The sequence below is a fragment of the Rhea pennata genome, chromosome 5 (assembly GCF_028389875.1).
Source record: "Rhea pennata isolate bPtePen1 chromosome 5, bPtePen1.pri, whole genome shotgun sequence".
NCBI lineage: Eukaryota > Metazoa > Chordata > Aves > Rheiformes > Rheidae > Rhea > Rhea pennata.
This window is the reverse complement of record NC_084667.1, coordinates 36,604,705-36,623,382: the sequence shown is the minus strand read 5'-3', so window position 1 is coordinate 36,623,382 and position 18,678 is coordinate 36,604,705. Positions and strand designations below refer to the sequence as shown.

General features: G+C 35.7%; 1 protein-coding gene and 1 long non-coding RNA gene across 7 annotated transcripts in view; one reads left to right on the top strand and one right to left on the bottom strand.

The window, feature by feature from the left end:
• Positions 1–18,678, top strand: part of PLEKHA7 (pleckstrin homology domain containing A7) — a 147,003-nt gene that overhangs the window by 37,214 nt on the left and 91,111 nt on the right. The window contains exon 1 of one of the 6 annotated variants that reach the window (XM_062575943.1): positions 3,165–3,304. The exons of 2 other annotated variants lie outside the window; for them this stretch is intronic. In XM_062575943.1, coding sequence (XP_062431927.1) covers positions 3,285–3,304 — 20 coding nt within the window. In that variant the 5' untranslated portion in view covers positions 3,165–3,284. Of the gene's footprint in view, positions 1–3,164; positions 3,305–8,099; positions 8,358–11,832; positions 12,267–18,678 lie in introns of those variants that run through there. 3 more of the 6 variants (XM_062575945.1, XM_062575942.1, XM_062575944.1) reach the window with 3 other exon arrangements.
• Positions 6,108–11,864, bottom strand: LOC134140582 (uncharacterized). The gene is made up of 2 exons (XR_009958433.1): positions 11,418–11,864; positions 6,108–7,608 (listed from the first exon to the last, which is right to left on the bottom strand). It is a non-coding gene; the product is annotated as an uncharacterized LOC134140582 (long non-coding RNA).

Genomic DNA, 18,678 nt, shown 5'->3' with positions numbered 1-18,678 from the left:
CTTTCTTTTTAAAGCTATCGTAGTCTTCCTAATATTATTTTAAAAACACAGAAGCACCTTCAAAATCTATTTCAGCTTTTCTCTAGGCAGAGAAGGCTTTCAAGATGCTGATGCTCTCTTGGATTCATTTCTTTTTGTATATTTCCCTCTAGGTGACAACTCAAACAGGAAAACGGATCCACACATAATCACATGCACACTATTTATTAGTCTTGTTCCTTTCTCTTTGAGGACACTGATAACACAGATCCCACAGAAGTGAAACTTAAACTATTAAGTTATTATTGTAGCCCTTTGGAAATTTGAAAGTTGTTACAGTTTTTATGCTGATTTTTTTTTCATCAGTGTAAAGACTGTTCTGTTACTCTACCTACCCCCTGCCCTTTTTGTGAGAGGGAAAGCCAATTAGCTGTAATAGACTAACTTTGAAGTAAGTTTGAGGTCTTTAACTTTGTGATGATAGGGGAAAAGAAAGCTGATTTGTCTGAGGTGGAGGTGGTTATGTGTCATGTAATTCTTGTAGTATATTTATCAACCATTCTCCTTTGGAAATTAAAAGTAGCTTGCAAAAAGTTATGTATTTCTTAGTAATGAAATGATTCAGACTTTCAAATAGTGATAAAGAAATTAAACGCAGGGTTTTCCACAGAGCCAAAATGAAACTTAAACAGGTTGAGAAGAGATACTTCCATAGGTATGCCCACCAATTCTTACAGTCTTGTATTAAAATAAATAAATAAGTAAAATTGCCAGTGCTTGAATATGGTGGGCAAATTTCATGTTATAGGTGGCTCTCAAATTCTAAAGGTGTTGGGACAGAAGCAGCAGCTAAATTACTTTGGAGATCACAAGAGAGCAGAAAAAGAGTAAGTCACCAGAATGGTGAAGTCGTGACAGGGACAACTGGAAGAGGCTAGGAAGAGGAGTAGTTGCTTCACTATCCAGAATAGTTGGATACAACAGCCTAAGAAACAATATTAAGCAGATGTGTTTATCAAAATTCCTATAAACAACAGAAGTCCTTGGGGCCAAAGATTGTGAGAATTGATGTTACTGATGGCTCAATATGACCAAGGTATTTATAATCGATTCTGAAAAATGACAGGAAGGACAGAAAGGTGGGATTTCATCAATTGTAGTGGCAGCACTGCAAAATGAAATTCAGCCCTTTCTGCTGCTTCTAGCTTGTGGCAATGATGTGGGAATTGATGAAAGGTTTTTACTTTTGCATATGGTAAAAGCCTGTCATCACTGTGCAACTGAAACACTACAGTTTTTTCCTGATGTTGCTCTAAGCCTTCTGCCTGCTTGTTCCTGTTTTTAGTATATCCTTAGGAAGTACTGTCAGGGGCATGTTTGGTGAAGTAACATCATATAAATGTTATTTAAAAGCAATAGTATGTTTGACTAATCTGTATTATGATTCTCAGCCTCGAAGTTTGTAGTAGGCAGAAGTCTTTTTTTTTTTTCTTTCCCGGGAAAAAAAAAAAAAAAAAAAAAAAAAAGCTTTGTGAGCACCCACTATTAGCTCTGATGGAGTTGTGGAGAGCATTTCAACAGTGAGAGTAAAGCCAGAGCAGTGAGTTCATGATAATCTCCTCCTTCCAAATTCAGAAAAATTTTAGTAGCGTGGTTGTAAATGACTTGCTTTCACAAAGACTTCTCTGTGTATCTACAGTATAACAGAATCTGTGCAAGATGCATCATCTCTGTGTATCTACAGTATAACAGAATCTGTGCAAGATGCATCATCTCTGTATATCTACAGTATAACAGAATCTGTGCAAGATGCATCATTTGTGCTTTGATAGAAATGGCAGAGAATATGTTGAGTTTCTCAAAGAATACTGCTTTCATTATATGTAATATAAAATGAACAACTTTTTTTTTAAGAGACTGTAAGTCAAACACTTGTCTTGTAACTAGATATTTTGGGAAGAGCTGAAAGGCAAATTCATAGAAACAGTGTGAACTACTTCAATTAACATAAAATGTTACATAATTATTTTAAAATGGGCAGTTGTTAAGACAAAATTCATTGATTTACCAAGAGCAGCCCTAGTGTGAGTTTTTTGATTGTTTTGTGTGTTCATTTTCCAAAAATCTTTAAACACATTGAGGTGAATAGAAAATAAATCCTTCTGTGATAAGGAGTAAAAAGTGATTTTTTTTTTAAGGGCCTGATTTAAAACAGTTTTAAAATAAAGTACAGTGATTTCTGATAATTTGGTTGCTTTACTTTAAAGTAGAAATCGGGCCTCTCAATAAATAATACTTCACAGAACTGAAGAAATTTTTGCTTCGTGCTTCTGAGGAGAAATCTACACATTTAGTCTATCCATTCCAAAAGTGTTACAGTTCTATAAGATTGTCCATTAAAATCATGCTTGCAATAGCTATTTTGGCATTAGAGTTACTAATTTAGAAAGTGATATTTTCTTGAAAGATGATACTTAATTTGGCTTAACAACATGATTATCTTGTTCTAGATGAGAAGAAATGATTGTCTTTAAATATGATTATGCAAAGCTTCTGTTGTCTCAGCAGAGTTGTGTGGCCAAGGACTATTGTGGAGAATTAACTAAAATGATTCAACTCTATTAAAATGTCTTATTTCCTATTTTTAGGAATAGTCTGGGAAATAATATCATAAACAGTTGGTATGGCGTTTGATATTTATATTGCCTTTATCCTGAATAAGTATGGGAGCAAATGGTAGTGTTAAATGGATGTGGTCATGCTAGGGCATCTCCAGGAGCAAGCAGTTTTTAAACCGGTGTAAAATCAACCAACATCAAATGTTCAAATTTGCATCAGTTACATAAACACGCCAAGTATGTTTGTTTCTCTTTGTTTAATTTCGATTGTTCAGACTGGCTTATCTAAACCGTTACGGAAGCCAGTTTTAGTTCTTTTTCTATGTGTAGATGATCTGTTGGGTAGAAATGATGATGATGGTGCAGTAGGCGGTATTCTGCTCTAAGCATTTTTGCTCCCCTTTCTTTCCTCTGCCCTCCCACTTTCCTAGTTTCCAGGCTGAAAGAGAGAAGTGGAGACGTTAATGTTCCCCACCCCCCCGCGTCCGCGCACGCACACACACGCGCGCATACACACGCGCGCGCACACACACACACACACACACACACACACACAAGCAAATAGGGAAAGGGGAAGCTCAGTTCTTTTAATGACTGTGCTTCACTTTTAAATGTTCATCAATATTTCAGGCTTAGCTGTGAAAATGGTTAATGACCAGCTGAAGCTGATGGTCCATAAATACTGCTATGAAAAAGTGTTATCATAGGTATGTATTGTTCAGTCCTTGCAAGAAGATTGTAGTGGTTTGTTTCAAATCCTCTGTTCTCATGTTTTATGTACTAAATGCCTGAATTAGTGTAAGAATTTTGTAGTGAACTCTTAACCAATCTTTCTTGAGTTTTACACTCTAACTTTAGGTGTGCAGTGTTTATTTAGTGTCATGTTTTTCAAAGTTCACTTTGTGATTAGAATACCTGCCTGAAAGTTGAGGGCTGTTATGTGAAGTAAATAGGGCAGTTTGCATTGGATATTCCTGGCACATACTGTTAACACTCTGAGAGTCTCGCAGTACTTGGAGTCCGCGTTTGGGGGGGGGGGGGGGGAGGGATACAGACGAGAGAAGGGTGGGACTCATTGCAGACTTTGCCTTCAAACTGATGATTGATTCTTATCAAACTGAATAAATATTTTCATTATTTCAAAAGTGTTTAAGTAGGTTTTATTAAGAGTGATGAAGAGAGTGAAAGTATTTCTAATGCCTTCTGAAGTAATTAGAGTGCTTGTGCAAACAGAAGCTCGGTTACAAAGTTCAGTGAAAACATGCCCTATCTTGGAATATACCTAGTTACTTCTTACAATGACTAAGTTTTATTGTTTTCCAGATTTGAGCCTACATCCTTTACATTTTTATCTTTGTCATTCTTAGGAGAAGAAATACAGTTTTTTGCTTTTTGACAGAGAACCTAAAGTTGCTCAGTTGTTGTAAACATGATTTCTTTCATAGGATTTGGAAGATGAATCAAAATACAATTAATGACTTTTATTTGTATATGTGTGTGTGTGTGTGTTAGAGAAGGTCCTGGTCGTGTTGTGTGTGTGGTGGTGGTTGTTGCTGTTTTTGTTTTGTTTAGTAATGGTTCCCATGTCTTTGGAAAGCATGTGGCCACTCTTCCTTTACACACTTGACATGCCATGTTAGATGTTTAACTTTTTTGATTTCTATAAATCTGTATATTTTTTAGAATTCTCTGTGGCCCATTTATTTTGTAAGTGTGACTGTGATGAGATATTATATATTGCATTATTTCATAGTTAAGTTTAATTTCTTCCATTTCAAGAGTGTGTATTATGATGGAAAACAAAAGAGCATAACAGTTTAAAGAATTCATGAGCATTATTTTTTTCCTGAGATGAAAACTACATGATAAAGAATATATCAAAATTAAATAATAAAAATAGTTCTCTTTTTAAAAAAGTTATTTTAAAAAAAATTTCTTTTTTTAAAACTTAAGAGTTAAGCAGTTGACAGTTGAAACAGAAGAATATGAAACACTTGAATTTCAGATAATAGGTTCGATTTAACTCTAGTTTTGTTTGCTGAATTGCTGTTTACTGGCATATGGATTGACCTACCAAATGAAAATGTTTTGCTATATAAATTAAAACTCTCAGGTGCAGTGAACAAATAAAAGTATAATGAATAGTGCTATCTGTCTACTTAAACAAATGAAATGTATTTTCAGGGAGACCAAGATGACAAAAGCTTATTTAAAACTATGTATACAACCTTCCTGTCTTACAAGCAAAAAACGCCCACTCTGCTTTTAGAAGTGCAGGTGTGCCTGGGGGGGCAAATCAGTAGAATTCACTAGACTTAATACAACAACTGACAGATGAGTTTGATCTGTTTCTTTTAAATGTTCAGATTATAATAAATTACTATAAACAAAGGAATAACCTTCAGCTGATATAAAAGATCAAGCTTAATTTTGTGTGTAATTCTACAGATCAATTTGTTACCTTTCATTTGCTGGTGCTTGCTTGCTTTTTTTTTTTTTTTTTTTTTTATCCTCATAATGACCTTCAGCTGGTTTGAATATGCTGGAGTCAAATAGTAGCAATACTAAAAATATTTTATCAAGAATATTTCAGATTACTTGTAACAATGATATTAACTGAATGCAAGCCAGCTCTGGTTTAGAAGCCTTAATTAGAAAGCTTGTTTTAGAAGTGTTTTCCTTTATCATCCAGACTTCAGGGGTTTGTATACTGTACAGTTTCTTTTTACTCTTTCATTTGAGGCACATTGAATTAAACAGCTTACAAACTTTGAAATGACTGAATTTCATTTTTGTTAAAGTTTAAAACTTTTCTATAAGCTGGTATGTACTTTGCACATTTTGCGCGGTATTATTTACAATTTATTGGTAGCAATTTTGGGTAAGTAGCTTTTATCAGGGCTCTTAACATGAAGTACTTACTTACCTTTAATGTAAAAAGAGGCATCATGACAGTTTTCTTCCATAGAAAACTTTGTTTTATCCTGAGGATGAGAAACAAACTCACCCTTCCTTAGTTGCAAGCCTGTGAGATGTACGTTATATACTGTGGAGCCCTCATGCGGGGGCAGCAAACTGAAGTTTGGATGCCATTAAGTAGACATCTGCTTAGTCTGTTAATATGAGTGTGTCTGTGGCAAAGACAGACTTGTACCTTCTGGTAGCTCAAGTAAATTAAGATTTATTTGGAGTATGAGGAACCCATAGCTGTCTTCGACATTCTAAGTGATTTTTAAAAACTACTATAGTATCAGCATTCTAAAAGCCAGTGGTTTCTACATGTATTTGTAAATGACTATTTAATCAATTTAGTGCAATTTACTTGCATATGTACACAGTGAAATACTGTATTTTCTGATAGTTTTTATCAAAATATTATTCCTTTAAACCTTATAGACTGTCTCAACTTTTGAATTCAGTCATTTTGCTTATTTTTCTGTTTGATATTCTCATGTCATCTAGCATCAAATACTTATTTCTAAGCAGGTAGGAAAAACTAGCTTAATCCTATTTCAGATCCTGCGTATTTATTATGTAGTAATGTCATGTCTTCACAAATGCAAAATAACACTTTTCAGATGAATTGTTTCAGATTTAAGACTATAGATTTATTTCATGCAGTGAGATAATGTAATTTGATTCTGTTATTTGCTTTGAACTGAAATGTGGAACAGCTACTGATTCCACAGCAGATGAGATTTGCGCTCTTACGTTCAGAGGTCCAGTGCACAAAAAGAATCATCACTCCCAAACAGTATTTGGAAGGTAGACAGTAGCTGGTATATGCTGTAAAAATCTGTGCTCCTGGAACTGTTTGGAAAAGTATTGTACAGATGGATCAATCTGAAATTCTACCAGGAAGTAGATGGGGTTCTGGTTAGTTTGGGGCTTGTTTGTTTCTGTTCTGCTTTGGAATTCTCGGCTCTTTCTGGCCAGAAATGTTACTGGCAGATTTGCAGCTCTGGTAGTCCTTTTCAAGCACATAGATGCTGTAAGCTTTCTCTTCCAGACTGGTATACCAGCCCCAAACTTCCTTAGTGTATTGTGGGTGGCAGCCCCACTGCTTTGTGTGTGCTGCAGTGCTGGGGAAAGAAGAGTTTAATCTCTAGCCCCCCACTTCCAAAGCCGGTGTGAGAAGGTGCCCAACTGAACAGATTTGCGTGATGTAACACGGTGTCACAGCCTGTGCTGCAGCTTGTGAAGCTTTTACTTTCCCGCAGCCGAGGTTTTTCTCTTTGAGTTTGCTGGCAGATGACTGATTGCTGGTAATGAGTGTGGCCAGAAAGTATATTTACTTTGTGTCATGTGGGTGATACAGAAGGAATGTGGTGGTCGAGTTTCTTGTTTTCTGCTTGCACTGGGGATGAGATCATCAACCCAAAGCTTAAGTAATCTCTGGCAGGTTAAGTTCAAAGAGGTATAATACATACTGTCCATGTGCAAAGTTCATCTAGCTCAACAGATAGCGTGTGCATTCCTCTGACTGTTGACAGCATGACGGTTGAATTCTGGAAGTTAGTAGCTTCCAGTTGCAGGTTAGTTGTGGCTGATTGGGTCAACTGGGGTTGCTCTTAGAGAGATTGGCAAGGTCTAAGGAGGGTATTTGCCTCTTCCTATCTATGTCACTGTCAGTGGCTTTGCTTCTGTGAAGTTTCATGACTTGTACCAGCTTAATTTACAGTTCAAGTGTTCTTCTGCCCCAGCAAACATCTGGAAGCTTTGTGTTGGCAAGTGGGACTTTTCTCGCTCATTCTGCAAACCATTGTGGACAAATTTATGCAGCCGTAGGACAGAATGGCCTGGCTGAGAACAGTATGTAGCTGTTTAGCAACTTGTGATTGTAGGTTTGCAGAGAAGAAGATTCACTGCTTCAGTTCAACAGGATAGGGTTCTCTCTCCGATCGGCAGGATGCCAGCCTTGTTCGGTTGCTCATGAAGCTGTATTTTGGGAATCGTTGGCCACCATGAACTGTGTACCTGAATGCTCACTGAAGAAGCATGCATTGGTTACCTGAAAAATAGGTCAAGATTGCTGTTTTTTAAATTCAGAATTAGTTTACTATCATGCAATATTTGTGAAAGCCATTGAGAATTCATGACTGATTGTTAAAACATCTGGTGGTAAAACATACCCAAAATGCCAACTGAGTGAAATAATTCTGTCAAACTTATTTGGCCTTTACGGCACAAGGCTCTTTAAATGGCTTATTTTGACTTACGAGCTTAGTTTTTCACTCCCAACTTCTTAGTTACCTGTCCAGTTTTCTACATTCAGAATAAACAAGCTAGCGGAAAATAAATGTTGTAACTTAAAACAGAAATTTTGTTTTTCATTTAAAAAAAAATCTTCAAAGGTATTACGTGCCAAGAGTGAGGAAGCAGGAGTGTAAAACTCACCATTGCACAAGAGCTGTGTGGGTGATGATTCTTTCCAGATGTAAGAGCTTCTGTTTTGGCTTTTCACTGCTCCAGGTTTTACAGATGGCCACATGCCTCCTTTTGCTTTGCAACACATTAGTAAAGAGTATTGCTCTAGCAACCTTGAGCAGAGGACCTATTTCACCCTAAAGGGCCCTCTTTTAAATGGGACTAGATAAATGAACTATCAAGCTGAACAAGCTTGTTGAATAGACCTACCTGGATAATGTTATGTATATACTAAGGAACCTGCCTTAACAGAAGACCTTTTACTGGAAATAGTTCATGGAGGTGGAGAAGAGGAGGAAAAGAGGGCTTGGAGGAATTGAAAGCTACTGAAAGGTAAACAGAGAAACTAGGTATTAGGAGGGCAAGTAAACAGGGCAAATTTTAAAGCTTGGAAAGGGGCTAGGAGAGGGGAGGAAAAGGTGCATGCAACTTTTGCTTTGAAGAACCTGGTTTAACTGAGATAAAAGTACAAACATCTTCACATACTGCGTGCTTTCTTTTAAAGGTTGCTCACTTTTCTTTATTTTTCACTAGGTACCTGTCTGGAAACAGCAATAAGCCTCTTGATTCTGCATCTGCTTATTTAACAGTTTTGTTTCAAAATTGTTTTCTGTGATGCTTAACACAATCTAAACCTCTACTGAAGCTTTTTTGTGGTCAAAGTGTTGGTTTTCCCAGTCATCTTTCTGTCCTTTTTTTGGTGTTTAATGAAGAGTGAGTTCAGGCTGTCGCTTTTCTCTTGACAAGATCAGTAATTGGGATTCCCCCTTTTTTCTATGCCCTGTTGTCAGGAAATCTGTGAGATGTTTATTTTTTAGCTCTCTAGTCGTCCGTCAAAATAACTAAAATTGGTTAGATGATTCAAAAGTAAATGAAGGTTTGTCCAAATAGGATACGTTAAAAGAAAAAATCTCTAGTTTTTCATCATGGCTTTTCAAAGTGCAGTTACACCTTAGTTACTGTATTAGGTATATTTTCAATTAGCAGCATTAAATGCTAGCAGGTCAGTTGCTTAATAATTAAGACCATTTTGACTTCTGGAACGCATAGTTTTGGTGCCTCCAGCTTATTTTCTTTGTTTGGTTTTGTTCTAATCAGGTAGTAAGTAGTACACAGTCTGCTATACCAAGCAATACTAGTGTTCTCCTCCCTCCCTCCCCCCCCCAGTTTTTCTGACACTAAAACACAGAAGTAAAATTCAAATGATTGTGTCTGCATTTGGAATGAAACCCATTTGACTCTTTTTATTGGTGGTGGTGTTTGGCAAGTAAATGTGGATCCCAGTAGTAGTAGTTTTGCACTATAATCAAGCTTGCTTGCAGAAAGAAGTTAGAGGCACTAGACAAATGATGTGTATCCTTGTGTGGAGGTGTTTTTTTGGTTCTTACCAGACTTTATCTTCCTCTCTCTCCCTCTAACCCACAAATTCCCTTCCTGTTTCCAAATCACTGAACTGGTGTGATAATTATAAATGAAGAATTCTGCAGAATTCTTCGGTTCTGCAGAACTCTTCCATTAGGAGCAGGATACAAAAAGAAAGCTCTATTCTGAATATTCCCCCACTTTTTTTTTTCCTCAGAATACTACAGCTATTTTATCCCTTTATAAATCTTTAATCAAAGGATTTCAGTGCTTAATTACAAAAAAAAAAAAAAAAAAAAAAAAAAGTAAGTTTAACCTCGCTTTGCTGCCAGTCAGTATTTTCCTTATTACATGGATAAGCTAGGCATTAAGGAACTAAGTGACTTTTGCAAAACAAAATGCTTTGCATAGCAAGTCAACAGCAGGCTCTAAGACTCCTGGCTTGTAAGCCTGTGATCTGATGACTTAACACTAAGATTCTCTTCAGATAGCAAGTCAAAGGGAAATGCCCTAAGTCCTGTTTGGGACTAATCAGAATCATTCTATGCTGAGAATTATTGCATAAATGTGTTAATGGGGTTCTAACATGCTGTGATTATCAGTGTAGGTAGGCACCAAATAAAAATGAACAGACGCACAGGATAGAAATTTACCTATTTTAGAGTCACACGCACAAGATGATTTGTCAGGGCCAACCACAGCAGCATAGCTGGGCCCTGTGCCATATGTCAAGAAACAACTATAGAAATATGGATGAAAACTAAGAGCATTTACCATAACAGCAAGAAGTAGCATGCATGTGAGAGGAAGAGAAAACTCTGCCAGACTTGGCCAAATCATCTGTTACATTCAATCTATTTGAGGTTATCTGTACGTGTTTTGAGAGTAGTTGTGTTTGGAATTAATACTCTATGCTATACTTGAGAGAGGTTTTTAAAGATTACTTTTCAAGACTATAAAATTCAGCTGATATCACACCATTTTTGCTTGAATTGCATTTCAAGCTTTTTCTCTACTGCCATGATAGGTATAAAAAGTTCTGCAAAATTATTTTGCCTGAAAGCGTGTCTGTTTTCCAACCCTATCAGTTGGGCTAGCAAGATAAATCAGTTCTCTGGGCAAACTTTCTTATGGTTGTAATAATCTGGAATTTTTATAGGACTTCAGAAAGGGGTTCTTTCTGGATGCTACAGTGGCCCGTGGAATCTGCACATTAATCTGCATGCAAGCGCGCGTATGAAATGTTGATAACAAGTTTCACAAGAAAAGTCCACTTTTCTACACCCGGATACTAGCAATCTACTGGCAGATACTAGCCAATGTAAAACCTCATAGTACTGTTAAAGTACTGTTACAGTATTAAAAAATAGCTGATTTAGTCAGAGGTTCCTCTAACCTCATATGTGGATGTGAACAAGAAACCAAACAGCTTGCTGAGATCAGATTTAATTTAAGAGAAAACTAAGGTAGAAGAACAAGCTCCCATTCTTTTAAGTGAGTCTTTAAAAGTTATCTGGAATAGCCACTAAGTTTTATACCATTGTATTAATGACTGAGATATTTACTAGCAACTCATAATAAACTTAAGTGAAACTGATCTAGTCTTTTCACAAACCTGAGAGGTAAAATATAAATAATATGTCATGGTGTGAATGCATTAAATCCAATATTTTAATGTTCTCCTGTGCAGTTACCACAGATAATGAAACAAATTATATAACCTGTCCTATTCAGTATTTTGCAAAACCTTAAGCAAGTCTTCGTATGAGGATACTGTACAAATTCTTTACCATATGGTTACTGTTGATATGAAATCATTTAATTATATTTGACATTAGTCATATCACTAGGCTGTACTATGGCTACTCACATTTTTCCAGCTTTTCAGTTGTCTTTTTCCTTTCCTAAGGAAGGCATGCATAAAATAAACTTCCATGCAACTTACCTATGTACTGTATATCACAAGAAATCTTGCGCTTGATATTTCTTTGGTTTATTTATGTTATAGTAAAATACTAGTAGAATACTCACACGTAATTATTTAAGCTGTTTAGCATAGAAATAAACTGTGACTTAAAATTCCACATCATATTCTTCCCTCCTGCCTCCTTGTAGTTGTGGGTGTAGTGCGATATCGTTCTTCTGTAGCAGAGGGAAAAACTCAGAATGATTTTCATACTGCGGTGATGTGCAGTAATGTGATTTGATATCGCTGATAAAACAATAGTATGCATTGTGTATTTAACTGAAATTAGGAAAAAAATTGTCATTAAGGTCAAGGTCATGGATCTTATGCATTTTCAAGGAAATTCTTGTCACGGTCTAAAATGATGTTTCACCTGCAGTCTTGATCTTTGTTGGCTGATAGGAGGGATTTGCGGCATTGGCAATAAGTTCTGCTGGTTGCTGGCTGCCTGCCAAAGCCAGGCTGCTGTTTCAGACAGCAGGTCTTTCTGCCTTTCTCCAGCCTGAAAGGCACTGTGCTTTCAAGAATGCAGTGCAGGATTTTATGTCGAGTCAAAAACAACGAGCTGTCCTTGCTTTACTGAAACAACTGCATGTTTATGATTTTGTAGTATGTGATGTCATGAGGGTGTTGGCTTTTAGGAATTTCACTACTGAGGAAGCAGTTTAATGTGCAGTCAGAATTTTCAAGACCTGTGAATGTGTACTTGGTTTCTTTTTAGTTAGCTCTAAAGAAATGCACAGATGGATACACACACATGCACACACACACATTTTTTTTGTTTATAAGGAATTAACATGTGGAATATGGAAATGATTTAAGTGGATACCGTATCTGAAGGCAATGTCAAGTCGGTCTGGATTTTCAAACTCTGTTCCTCTACCAGGATATCCGTTCTACCAGGTATCATGCAGGTATATCGTGTTTTCAGTTTTATCTTTTTAATGTGCTGGCATATAAAGCTGTAGGATGGTGCTTGTGTTGCAAATGGAAACAAAAATTTGTTTTTCTTTGTGGGGAAAAAAATAATGAAATCATAGAATTGAGGTGAAAAACATATATACAGTTTTAAAGTGATTTGTAATCACTTAAAATATGTGTAATTAGATTTTCAAAGTCTACATTTATTCAAAGCAAATATTTTTGATTAAGATATTAAATGTTTTGAGAATGTTGCTATTTGGAAGAATTAAGTTGTAGCTTCAGACTTCTAAACTGAGATATATTTTTGGATATTTCAGTCATCTATTAGGAATTAGATATTTATGTTGCTGGGAGTTGTAACTTATCACACAATTTATGGAAGCCATGGATCATTTTAAGTATTTTATTCCAGAATTGGATAAGATGAATAAAGACAGATATTTCTACTGTAGTTCTGCTTTTAAAACTTAACAATTCACAAAAATGTACTCATGTGGAAAGGTGATAAATGCTAATGCTATGGTAAAGCTTAATGCTACACGCTTCTTATTGGTTGTCTCTTTGGTTCAACAGTCCTATTAAAAAAATTTTTTTCCAGGAGTGCTGTGGAACATTTTTATGGAGAAAGGGTTGAATTTTAATGAAGAAATTACTGTTTCTACTGTGGAAGATGGTAATACTGCATAATAATTAGAGAGAATGTGTTACAATACCTCTGTGGCCGGAAGATCTCAGGTTTCCGGCACACCTTAATAAAGGAATGTAATCTCTGTTTATTGTATCTACGTCTGAAGTCCCTGCTTCTCCTACTGCAACAATAACAAAGGGAGGGAAAAATCTCAGTTGGAGCAGGAGTTTTGTGCTATTACTCATCGTTCTGTAGTCCATTTGAAGCATAGAGTAAGAGAGTAAATTGTTAACATGTTCATATCCAGAGAATGTACCCAGCAGATAATCTTCATAAACTGTAGATTGTACAGTGGTGCTGGTTAGTTTTGTAAGGCTGAAGTGGTAAAGAATCATTTGTGAATAGGGAAAAAAAAGGTGCTTGCGCATGTTGTTCCTTTAACCACTTTTCTCTGCGATTCTTGAAATAAACGCATGCACTTATTTGTGTATTTGTATCTCTGCTTTCCTCTCAGGAAAAGGATCAGTAGGGCTACCAGGCTGTCTGGTCGAAGGTACTAGCAGGGTTTTATTGAAACTGGTGTTAACCATTTAAGGTCAACAGCAGTGATTGCTCTTGATTGTTGTTCTTTGGCCTAATTTTGGTGGATGCTGAAGTCTAGTAGCCTTTCTCCTTTTTTCTTCTTTTTTTTTTTTTTTTCCTCTGGCCTTTTAAATTATGAAAGAAATAGATAGGTTGGAAGTTAAAGAAGATGGATATTCAGTAAATGGTAGCTGACATAAAAACCTCTTTCCAAAGGTACGTTAGTGAAGCACTCACCTTTTCTTTCCTGCTCCTTGAGATCAAAATGCTCAGAGCCAGCCTCCTAACTCTCTTGTTTCCAGTTAGCTTCTGAGTAGAATGTAATTACGTGAGTGAGTTCCAAGTCCTTACCTTTCTATTGTGAATAAAGATAAATTGAAGTTACTTCTGGCTCCCCATCATTTCACTGTTTTTGTTTGTTTAATTCTCTCATTTCATTATTGTTTTTAAAAATTTTTTCTGCATGTGAATTAAGGTCATCTTCAGTAGTTTTCAGATGAGATGATTCATTTCTGTAGTTTGGAACAGAGATCATTAAATACTATGTTGCATGTATAGAATTGGGTGGTTTTCTTTCTAGCCATCATTAAATCATTCTGACTTGCCACTTGGTTTCTGTTCTGGTATTTATAGAGGTTCTTTACTTAGTCCAACCATTTCTTTGGACTTTGTGTATTGTCCAACCATTGATAACTTGACAGCTCTGACTGTATAAAATAGGTATTTCTGCAGCCATTTTAGAGCTCATCCACAGAGCAAAATCATCTTTTAAAATACAACCATTTCTGGTTGGAGTAGCATGGCTTACAGAGAGGGGCTGAATTATGATTTGTATTCCATTTTAGTTGTTGCATTCTGGTGACTAAATGTTTTCCAGACAGTGAAACAGTAAGTGAGACTACAGTTCATGATAAATGGTTTGTGATTGCCATGGAGTGAGGAGGATTAGTATTCATCATGCTAAGTTTGTGTGTTAGCAGAGATGTATTCATCTGATGTGGCCTCCATTTGGGATCGCATGAAATTGATGGTTTCATAGCCTCGAACAGAGATCTGGAAAAGCTTCAGCTTTTGGGTAGACAAGTTTCATTTTCTAGAGGTCAGAATTTCATGTGTGAATTACATAGGTGTTTGGAATGGTTTATGTTTTCTGCTACATGTAAAGAGAAATGACATGTCATTGAGTGGAGATGTGGTCTGGTATATTGATGATCTTCAGAACAGGCTAAATGCACCATCAGCATTTTATTTGTCAATTGTTTTCTAAAGGTTGGTAATAATATTGATCAGACTTTGTCTTTCAGGTGCTGAAGGTACAGTTTCCTAAAGTTGGTCACTTAGGATGGGATGGTCTCATAGTTTGCTGTAGATTATGGAATTATGTAATTGAAGTGTTTATCTTGGTGACTGTTCTTGAGCTATATTGTAACTCATTTTTGGTATCCGTGCAAGTCATAATTGCAGTTTCTTGGGAGCATTTCCATATTTGGACAAAATTTATATTACACTTCATAGTGGTGATAATTTTATGGATTAATAGCATTTATGCTGAAACTGGTTACAAATTTCTTGTTTGTTTTATGCCACCACATAGAAGATCTGATTCAGATCTTCATCATAAGTAGTATTCCACATGATTGAAAAACACTTCCTTAAGTAATTTATCATTCTCAATTTTAACAGATTTGGGTTTTCTTAGAGAAATTCAAATAAAATACTACCTATGATTCCCATAATTTAAGATACATAACAACAAATGTAAACCTGGAGTCTGTGGTTAAATTTTATATGGTAGTTTTTTTCCCTTCTGCTCTGCAGTTATCCAAGGCTGACAAAAGGCCTCTTTCCTAAGGATGCCCATGTTCTCCCACTGCCCCTAGGCTGCTAGGAGAACTCTGTATGGTTTTAGTTTGCAAAGAAAAAGAAGGAATGTAGTGTCTTAGGCATGTCTGCCAAGAGAAGCCCAAGATTTCTGCTCCACTGGGAAATTAGCTAATTGTACATATTTTAGAAAACATTGTTCTTTTTCTATTTGCCTCTTAAGTCAAAAATAAATTGAGTATTGCTTCTATCTCATATTTAATTGAGTTTCAACTACATAGAATAGATACCAATAATTCTGCAGTTGCTGCCATGAGATAATTTCTTCAAACTATTATTTTTAGTTGGAATGTAACTCTTAGGCATACTGTGTGTGTGTGTTTTTTTTTTTTTTTTTTAACGGCTGTAATTTTGGAGGATTTGGATTAAATTTGGAGGATCTTTCCTCACAAGAAAAGTAGTATAGGATTTTTCTAATGTAAATACAAAACTCAATCCTGTCTCAGCCATGGAGTGATTACTAGTGTTTCTGCAGTGTAATTAGAGTTTTGCTGATGGACTGTAATATTGTTAATAATAAGATTCCTCTTTAGACAGAACATTGTTATTTCTGGCACAAATGCCTAGTGGTCAAGACATGGGTGTTATGCATAGTCTAGAGATTTTATCATTTTAAGTAGTTAAAGTAGAAAAGTTTGGGTTTTTTCTTTTTTCTTATAGGTTTTATCAAGGCTATCATAGTCCTTTGGCCTAACCAGTATCAGAAGTCCAGCATGACTTCTGACCTCTGCAGCCCTTTGTAAAGGTGGAATTGCTTCATCTAGGGAAGGTTACTGAAATCAACTTCATAGGAAAAGGTTGATTAAGATTTCCTTAATCATATATGTTGTTATACTGTTCCTCTCTCTCTCTCTCTCTCTTTTTTTTTTTTTTTTTAAAGCCTGATAAAATCTTGTAATTTTGTTAATTCAAGAGGAGACACCTGTGCATTTAATTCAAAACATAGTAATGCAGACTACCTCCTGTTATAGCAATTTTAAATAAGCTATTGTAATTGAAACTAGGGAATGAATTGACGATATTTAACCGTGGAAGGGGAAAGAGATCTTGCAGTATTAAGCTGCTGCTTTTCCATTAAAGAGAGGGAGCTTACTCCACTGCCCACTTTAAATATTAGTATTTAATCAGTACTCATTTATTTATTTAATTACTGCTCTGTTTTAGATAGAGAAATAAATCTTGATCATTTTCATGCTGTAGAGTATTGGGAGAAAGCGAATACTTTTAAAGGAGCGAAACAATTACCAAACTTTGTAGCGTAATCGGACAAGTTTAATTAAACTGAAATGTTTGAGGAAATAATGAGTTCAGGCAAATATCAATCAAGAATTAATAACATGAAGGGCAGAAATTGTATTAGTACATGTTTGCCTGTTTAGTAGCATTGACCAAACTCCTAATGTAACTATTGAATGAAGTTGTTCTGCATCTTCAGAAGTATGCATGTGTAAGATGAAGATTTAGAATTTCATTTTCTTGGAATAAGTAAATCCACTGTTCTGTGTTCTTTATTCTTTCTTGTGTTTCACAACCATTTTATTTTCCCCCTCTTGTAGGGAAAGAGGAGAAGAAAGGAGAGGGCAAAATTTTTGACCAAATTGACAAAATTCTGCTGGGCCTTAGAAGCTATATTTCACCATAAAATTTGATTTTTATGTATGCCTACTGTAGTATGTAGATAACTGATACGAGAGATAAGAGTCTGCTTTTTAGATGGAAAAAAATTTCCTTTTTGGGGGACTCTAGAAAGCTAGTAAGAGAAGCACTAGCTTTCTTCACTAGTCCATCTCACTTAATTCTAAAATGGCGTGTATTAAATTCTGATTTAAATAAGAGAGAAAATGATCAAAATGTAAAGACAACTTTGTATATTGTATTCTCTGTGATATTTAAAATGAGGACAGGCTATTTTTATATTACAATGGTTTAAATTTTATGTAATTGCTTTAAGCAAAAAAAAAAAAAAAAAAAAAAAAATCCAAGGGGCCTCATGGTTAGACTGTCAGCAGTTATTTGGGCTTGACAGAACAAACAACACATTAAAAAGCTTCCCATGATAAAAAGTAACTCATTAAGCAAGACTGAACTTGACAAGTTTTGCTTGAAGGGAATAGATCTTAAGTACAGGCAGCTCTTCTGAGAAGACAGAATAATAGGAAAACTAAAAAACAAAGCAGGTTGCAAGATCACCATTTCTACATTTTGTCCAGAAGATTCAAATGCCAAATCCTGATTGAGAGATGCTGATTAATGTGTGGAGTAGTATTGAAGTTTCTGTACCAGTTTCATCAAACACTTACTTTGAAAAGTAGTACTAGGTAAGAATGTGTTTCTTGTTTAAAAAAAAACAAAAAAAAGTTATAGGAGATCTCTTTTCTTTCTCTCCGACCCTTCCCCCTTTTTTTCTCCTAATCTATTTTACTCACTTTTTAGATTTATTTATTTACTTTTGATCTCCCATGTTCCATCAGATCTTAACTGGAAATTAAAAAGTGGGTGACCAGTAGATTAGCACATGCACGAACGTGCTGCCTTGTCGTCTTCAGCACAAACTTTTGACACCACAAGTACCTTTGTGTTGCACCAACATTAAACACTTGCAAAACTGCCCTGGTGTGGAGCCAGTTTTGCCTGTGTTGAGTGATAGTGGTTATTGCCTTCTTTAGGCATGTGTGTCACTGCTGGTTTGCTTACACATCTTACCTTCTGGCTCCCGGAGTCTCTTCCCAGGTTGCAAGCATGGCTCAGGTTACACTTGATGGTAAGCATGTAATCAGATTAATGCACTGGCAGATTGCAACAATTCATTGTAAATCATTCTGTCAGAAAAGAGGAAAAATATGAGCATTATAAAAATGCTATTTTAAGCATCCTTAAAAGGGACAAAAATATAAACTACATTTGATGCAAAGCAGTAGCTATGATGTGGATTACTTACTTTTCATAATTATTTCTGACTGAAACTTTGGATATTTTTGTTTGCATTACGATATCTGGTATTTCAGGCTCTTTTTGCAGAGAAATGTAATTGTAGTTCTTCTAATGACATTGATATTTGGCCAGCAGAACCAGTTACAACAAGTTCTGTGTTAGGTTTTTCTGACAGCTGTTTGCTAACATATTCTTTATTATATTAAAAAAAAAAAAAAAAAAAAAGCGTCTAGTATAACTAGAGATTCCGACATAAGTTTTTATGTATACTTTTTTCTGAGGATTTTGGCATGAAAAGGCAGTTTTTTCCTGGACTGTTTGCATCATCTGTGTTGCTTTAGAGGAATTTTTGCATGTGTGTTCTGAAACAAAACTAATCT